Source organism: Morone saxatilis, unplaced genomic scaffold, assembly GCF_004916995.1.
Source record: "Morone saxatilis isolate NCDOM2014 unplaced genomic scaffold, NCSU_SB_2.0 Contig19, whole genome shotgun sequence".
Classification (NCBI taxonomy): domain Eukaryota; kingdom Metazoa; phylum Chordata; class Actinopteri; family Moronidae; genus Morone; species Morone saxatilis.
In genome coordinates this window covers 9,648,585-9,655,420 of record NW_023339751.1, presented here as the reverse complement: position 1 = coordinate 9,655,420, position 6,836 = coordinate 9,648,585, and the positions used below count along the sequence as shown (strand labels likewise).

The following is a 6,836-nucleotide window of genomic DNA, read 5'->3' as shown; positions in this document are numbered from 1 at the left end:
TTTAGGTGTGGCTATGCCAGGCTCCTTCTGCCTCAGCGTATTATCAACAAATCAAACATGTCTGCAAAGATCTTTGATGAGTTGGGAGTGGTCACAAGGGCCTTATTTTTTTCAGTAACGGTATAATCTGTCCCGTCAGCTTCCAAGGAAAATTGTCTCGTGTGAGTTTGCTTTTACCAGCTGCAGCTTAAGTTGGTCAGCGTTCTTGCTTCCTACCTCTGCCTTTACAGAAAGTGCATTTCATTGTGCGGCCTATTTGTGCTACAGTGACCTCACAGCCCCCGAGCTACACACACACACAGGCCGCAGTCTTTATTCAAACAATGATCTAGCTTCCTGCACACGCTCACTCAGTCTCATGACAGGGTATGACTATGGCTGACTGGATGTATGACTAGCTCGAGTGTGTGTGTGTCTGCGTGTGTTAGAGAGAGAGAAAGACAGAAAGAGGGGAGATATACCCAGGGTGGCAAACGGCAGCTCTGCTCTGGTGCCAAAAAAATTCATCACAAGTGATTGTTATTCCAGAGTCAAGCATATTCCCTAACCATAAACATGCACACATACCCGCTGCACTTTTTATTTGGTTCTTTCATATATTAAAAAAAGGAGGATGACTGCTTTTGGGTTTTAGATTGACTGTCGGGTGGGTTAATTGCTCGTCAGGGTGTGTTAGGGGGTCCACTTTACAAGGGGTTGCGCATGTAGAACACTCACAAGGCCAAATTTTTGATTTTGTTCACAGCAAGGGGTCCTGCGATTTATTTCGCTTCCTCAGATAAATGATCTGCTGCGGGACCCTTTCAATTAGTTTTAAAGCGCATCTGGGACGGCAGAGCGCAGACGCCATGCGTCTCTGAGGTGGAGGCAAAATGAGGCTTCGAGAAGCAGCTGAAATTTAGAAGAGGAGTGCGGGATTGGACTAAACCACATAAAGTGCAGAAAATCCCTTCTAATGGCGCGTAATTGGTTCTGTAATATCATTACAGGCGGATAATGGCCAGTTACAGGGCCCCGCGCTATTAAGGGTTTCCCTGGCGTGCAGCGTTTATGTTATTAAAGGGGGAATATAATGATATTTTAGTTATTAAATGCGCGTAATTAATTTATGCACCACTGAAAATAAAGTTGTTATTATGACCTCGGCGAGGTGCGTGGAGAAAATTGAAATCAAATAACGGTTGATAACTTTATCCCAATATTTGGTCTAGACAACTCTGACAAGAGTGCAGGCCTGCAGTGTGTGTCTCTGCTTCCTGTCAGCGCCTCTCCTCTCCCTCCTCTGATGGTTACTTAAATGACTAATGAAATTAAAAACTCATCTCCGTTGGTTAGAAACAATTTTATAAGTAAACTTTAACAAGGTTTTCAGATTTGGGGTCCCACGTTTACATGATATCAGAATACATTTCAGGACCTTGGTCAGCACCACAATCCCACACTCTGGTCAAACTCTAATTCTTTTCAGGACAGTGAGCAAAAAAATAAATAAAATATAATATATATAAAAATGTAAATATTTACAACCTTTATTGTGGTGAATATAGAAATGTAACCTGTATTTACTGACTCATCATCTTCCGTCTTCCTTTACCCTGATCCTGTGTGCATTTCAAATAACCAATCAGGAAAGTAGTTACAAAGGTTTATTGCATACATTATATGCAAGACAGTGCATTCAAAGCTTTATTTTTTATTTTTTATAAAACATGGCAGCAACATAACTTTTATTTTTTTCGTCAGTTGTACACAAATAATTGGAGGTAGGTCATTTGAATATCATTTGAATATCATTTGAATACCCCCATCTCCCCACCCCTACCCCTATAATTGTTCATAGTTTAAGACAAGCCATTCAGTACAAAATCTACCAAACCTGTGGGGATTTGGTCATATTTACAAAATGACAAACTACAGCATATTACAAAATATGACACAAGTGAGAATGTTAACATACAAATGTTGAAAGCAAGTAACACCTGTGAGTAAACCATTACTCAAGGTAATTAAGTTTTAACTTTCAGACAAATAGAAAACAAGTGAATTCAAGTATAACCAGGCACAAACAGCACTAAACAGCAACAGAAGTAATTGCAATAACGCTTGAACAAACACTAAAGTCTAACCAACTCAGATTACAGCTCAAACTAATTATACACGGTCCCTTCAAGAGTTGGTTAACTGATAATTAATGGATAATCATGGGAGTTTATAAGCTAACCCAATAGTCCATTGTACAGTAAAACGGCCTTCCTTCAATATGGTTCTTCCATAACTGTAATAATGTTAAATTACCCATTTTGATCTAGTGTGACCAATGTACTTTTGTCAGACAGACTTCTCAGTTTGACAGCCAACAACATAAAAAAGTACCAAAAAACAAGGTGATATTGTAGACTGCAGACCTATAGACTAACAAGTACTCAAATATGCATCACAGTTCACTCTTTCATCTGTGCTTCGCTCAGCGGAAGTGCTCCTTCAGTCTCCAGATGCCTTCCTGACCAGAAGTCCTATGGAACTCACAGATGCTCCTGAGCAGCTCCCTGAAGACAGGCGCCTGTTGCTGGGTCAATCTTGGTTTGAAATACTCTAGCACTTCCTTGGTGGTGGCCTGTCCGTCCACATTCGCCTGGAAAGCTACGAAGTTGCGCAGGTCGACCAGCAGCTCGTCGTGCTCAGTGGGCGGAGCTGGGGAGGAGCTCGTTCCCGGAGCTTCAGAGCCGTCCTCCTGTTCCTCTGCTTCTGCTTCTTCTCTTTGGCTGGAGGGCAGGCTGATGTGATTGCGCACTCTCATCTTGGCCAGCAGGGAGGAAGAGGAGAGTGGGGCGGAGTTTGACTCACTTTCTGGCCCCTCCCCACTGAAATGAGCTCCTGAACCAGGCTTCTTTGACACAGACTTATTTATAATAGCAGCATCCTGAAGAGAGAAACAAATGAATTTACACAACATGGCATCACAAATGCAAAATAACTGCCATAATTGCGCTGCATATCTTTTTTCACAATAACGCTACTGTTACCTTGCATTTGCTGGGAGTAGGGACAGACTGAACAGACGGTACAATCAGGAGAGAATTCTTCTTTTGTCCAAAACGTTTCCTGAGAGACCAAACGAGGGGAAAAACTTAGATATGTTTGTTTTAAATTAGATAAGTGCAGCTCTTAACTTTTCCAGCGTGTGAGACTGTGTACCTTGCAGGTGGAGGAGGGGGTCTATTGAAGGGCAGCCTGCACTTCTGGCGAGAAACCTTAAGGGCTTTCAGGGCATCTTTGGCCACCCTGTTGGCTTCTGCCTCTACAAGAACATAGTCAGGGTTGGAGGACTCCATGATGGTGTCATGCTGCATCACACTGTGGATACCTGAAGAAGACGAGCAACAAAAATAAGAGTCAACAAAGTAGCTTATTATTTTACTGAATAAACCATGCCAGGATATGGCAGGATAAAGCTTACCAGATTTCTTGAAGAGCTTTGCCAAGACATAATCGTCGGATTTCTTCTGGTCACCGGTCTCATTGTCTTCTCCCTCCCCTTTCTTATAAGTTCTTTTCTTCACCAAGTGAGAGATGCGCTGGCCTTCAAACCGAGCATCCTGTGTGCGTTTGCGTTTCTTATGTTTGTGTTTGTGTTTGTCTGAGTCAGTGGAGTCGCAGTGCTTCCTCTTCTCCCTGTGTTTCTGTGGGCTACTCAGGGCAGAGTCTTTGTCTCTGTGTTGGTGAGAGCTGGATGAGTTTGAGTTTTTCAGTCCTGGCTGGGCTGCATCCCAGTCTCTGTTATTTTGCCCTGTATGCTGTGTATTTGCTGAAATATTGCCATTATGGTTGCTGCTTTGACTGTCCGTCGGGACATTTGGTTTACCCTGAGAGTTTTTATTGCACGGAGAACTGTTTCCATCCCTTAATGCAGGAATGTTTATTGAGGAGTGTTTATGTACATGGCTGCCATGGTTTGCCGTGTGTGACAGCCTTGGTCTTTCAGGTTTCTTGGGTGCCTTAACATCAGAACCTGTACCTGTAAGAGAATCATACCAAAAAAAAAACCTTTCAGGTGGATTCTTTTTGGAAGAGATTTGGATACTAATAACTGGACAATAAAATGTTTCTCTGGTAAGAACAAAACAAACAAACAAAAAGAAAAAATTGCAGACCTGCAAATATGGCACTGGTCTCTGTTCCCTGAGCTCCATCCGGGTCTGACAGGGTGAAGAGCTCATAGATGTCATTAGACTTGAAAAACCGTCTTTGTTTAGGGTCCTTCAGAACACGATTGGTCAGAAATTGTTTGAAGATTTGCCTGAATTACAACAGATAAAAAACAGAATTAGATACTTTACCCCAGCAGGCAACCCTGATCCTCTGTCACCACAGAGTAGTTTGGCTGATGGATGAGAAAATTAGTTAACCGCACTACTGCAGGTACCAAAATAGAATCCCCACAGTTTTTCCAACTTGCTTTTTGAAAGCACTTCACAGACCCAAACCAAACAGAGCAACAGTTTAGCAGTCCTAGATTGGCCATTTAATAATGCAGGAAAGCTTTTCAATTACTGAGAACTGGGATAGTGCAAGTAGTAATACAGTGATGTGAGCAATTAGTCATGTTATTACCAACATTCATGAACATGTGAAGTCAATGGAAAGACAACAAAAATGCTAAACCGGCTGAGAGAAAGCACAAAAGACAGTGCTTGAGTTTTGTGTTTGAATATCCTGTATACGGAAGTGCTCATGGTTAAGCATCACGTTAAACAATATAAAAACTGTGCTCTGACCTGTGGTAGATTTTCTCCTCGATGGTCCCTGCAGTCAGCAGTCTGTAGATCGTCACTTGCTGCTTCTGACCGATCCTCCATGCTCGCTCCCGTGCCTATGAACACAATACATTCAAATAAATAACGAAAGTAAATGATCTGAAACACACAGTCAAGTTTTCTTCAGGCTTAAAGTAAACAAGGAAAAAATGGTGTGAAGCAGGAAAAGCTGGTGTCCAACTGGAAATGTAAGTCATTTTTAAGTTGCAAATAACAGACGTACATAAACAGAAAAATACAAATCCATGAGAAATAATGCATCTAGTAAATGTTTAATTTGAACTATCGAATGTGTGTTTCTGTCTTACCTGTGTGTCGGTACTGGGGTTCCAGTCTGGGTCATAGATGATGACTCTGTTGGCTCCAGTCAGATTGACTCCCAGACCTCCGACTTTAGTGGTCAACAAGAAGATAAAAATGGATTTGTCCTGTAAGAAAAAAAAGTCAAGGGAAAAAATGTCACTGATTAATAAACATCATGTATATGGTTTCTATACTTCTTTTTGAAAATCACTTTGAGGTATAATTGTAACACTACATTTAATCAGTAAATTGTTAACCAACAATTGAAGGTAATATCAAAGTAAGACAAGGATGTCCTGTTTTTCAGATTAAATTACACTATATAAAGAGAATCAAATATCTTAATTTAATCTTGGCTTTTGGTTATGTTATTCTCACTAACAAGAAAACATTTTAATTGTTATAAAAATTGTAACTTTAACACGTTCAATTAAAAAAATACAGATTTTGCTAAACATTTGAAGAGAATCTGAATACTATTTACTATTCATTAGCTATAATTTTATATTCTTTCTTCTGAAGTTACACATATATGCGTAATGATTTTTGAATACAGAGACAATAAAGGTACATACAGTTTTAACAACAGATTGTCACCAATTAGTGTTTCCACCTCAGGGTGTGCAGGCTTCCACTGAAGCCGTTTGTCCCTCAGGACGGGATTTTCATGGGAAACACTCAGAGCCATTAGGGATGACTAATCCTTACCTCGTTGTAGCGAGCGATGAGGGGCTGTCGGGAAGCTATTGGGGTAGTGCCGTCCATTTTCAGATACAAGTAGTTATTCTCTCTCACAAATACCTCGAAGATGTCCAACATCTGGAAAGGAGGGACGCGATAAAATAAGCAGATAGATTGTGGGGGGAAAAAAAGGAGACAGGGAGTGAAACAGAGAGAGGGAAAGAGGGGCTGAGGTTTGGATTATCTCTGAAAGGATTAAAGCAGATTAATATTACATGGACAGAGATACCGACAGGGAGGGTCTCAGGTTCCCTCTGAGGTATAATCTCATTGGTATTGACTGCAACAGCTGGGGCCTCCCTCACATTCTCTCTCTCTCTCTCTAGGTTTACAAGCACAGGGGTTGTACGTACACAACAACAAATGCGGAGACAACATCTACAAGCGATCATGAGAATTAATTGGAAAAGTGATTGGTAGATGAATCAGACAGTCAGAACAATGTGTTCCTAACCTGTCTAGACTGCGTGAAGAGCAGGACTCTGTGGCCCTGTTTGAACCAGAGACGCAGCAGTGACTCCACCACTATCAGTTTTCCTGAGCGTTTCCAGAAGCCGAAGTGTTCCTCCTCAGTGAGCTGGTCTTCTGGGATTCCCCTTAACATCCGGGGTCCGCCAGAGAAAAGGTCCGGGTGGTTACAGATCTTACGTAGCGCTATTAAACCTGAGAATACCTAAACGGTACCCAAAAAAAGGAAAAGAAAAAGAGCTTCTTAAATAGACTGTTTCCTTCATTAACACAGAATTAGTCGCAGGTGACAAAACTGGTACAGAAGTTTGGTAGAATTCACTGCTTTTCACAGCGTTGCACCTTTAAACAAATAAACACATTTACTTTAGCCTACAGGAATGAGTTACATAATTTATTTACGGACAATAAAGGCCGCGTTTCTTGATGAAAGCCCAACAGTCACTGCATTAATAATGGTGGTTAATGGACTGAGAGTGACCACTGAATATGTCTGTAAGAGTGTGTGCG

At 41.3% G+C, this 6,836-nt stretch overlaps 1 protein-coding gene across 1 annotated transcript in view; it reads right to left on the bottom strand.

Moving 5' to 3' along the window:
• Positions 1 to 1,641: 1,641 nt before the first annotated feature.
• The window catches only part of ercc6 (excision repair cross-complementation group 6), a 15,563-nt gene continuing 10,368 nt past the window's right edge, over positions 1,642 to 6,836 (bottom strand). The window contains exons 14-22 of the mRNA XM_035663976.1: positions 6,313 to 6,531; positions 5,826 to 5,936; positions 5,123 to 5,242; positions 4,776 to 4,870; positions 4,152 to 4,297; positions 3,458 to 4,015; positions 3,196 to 3,364; positions 3,024 to 3,102; positions 1,642 to 2,920 (exon numbers count right to left, since the gene is read on the bottom strand). Of these exons, the coding sequence (XP_035519869.1) occupies positions 2,465 to 2,920; positions 3,024 to 3,102; positions 3,196 to 3,364; positions 3,458 to 4,015; positions 4,152 to 4,297; positions 4,776 to 4,870; positions 5,123 to 5,242; positions 5,826 to 5,936; positions 6,313 to 6,531 (1,953 nt within the window). The 3' untranslated portion in view covers positions 1,642 to 2,464. The remainder of the gene's footprint in view (positions 2,921 to 3,023; positions 3,103 to 3,195; positions 3,365 to 3,457; positions 4,016 to 4,151; positions 4,298 to 4,775; positions 4,871 to 5,122; positions 5,243 to 5,825; positions 5,937 to 6,312; positions 6,532 to 6,836) is intronic.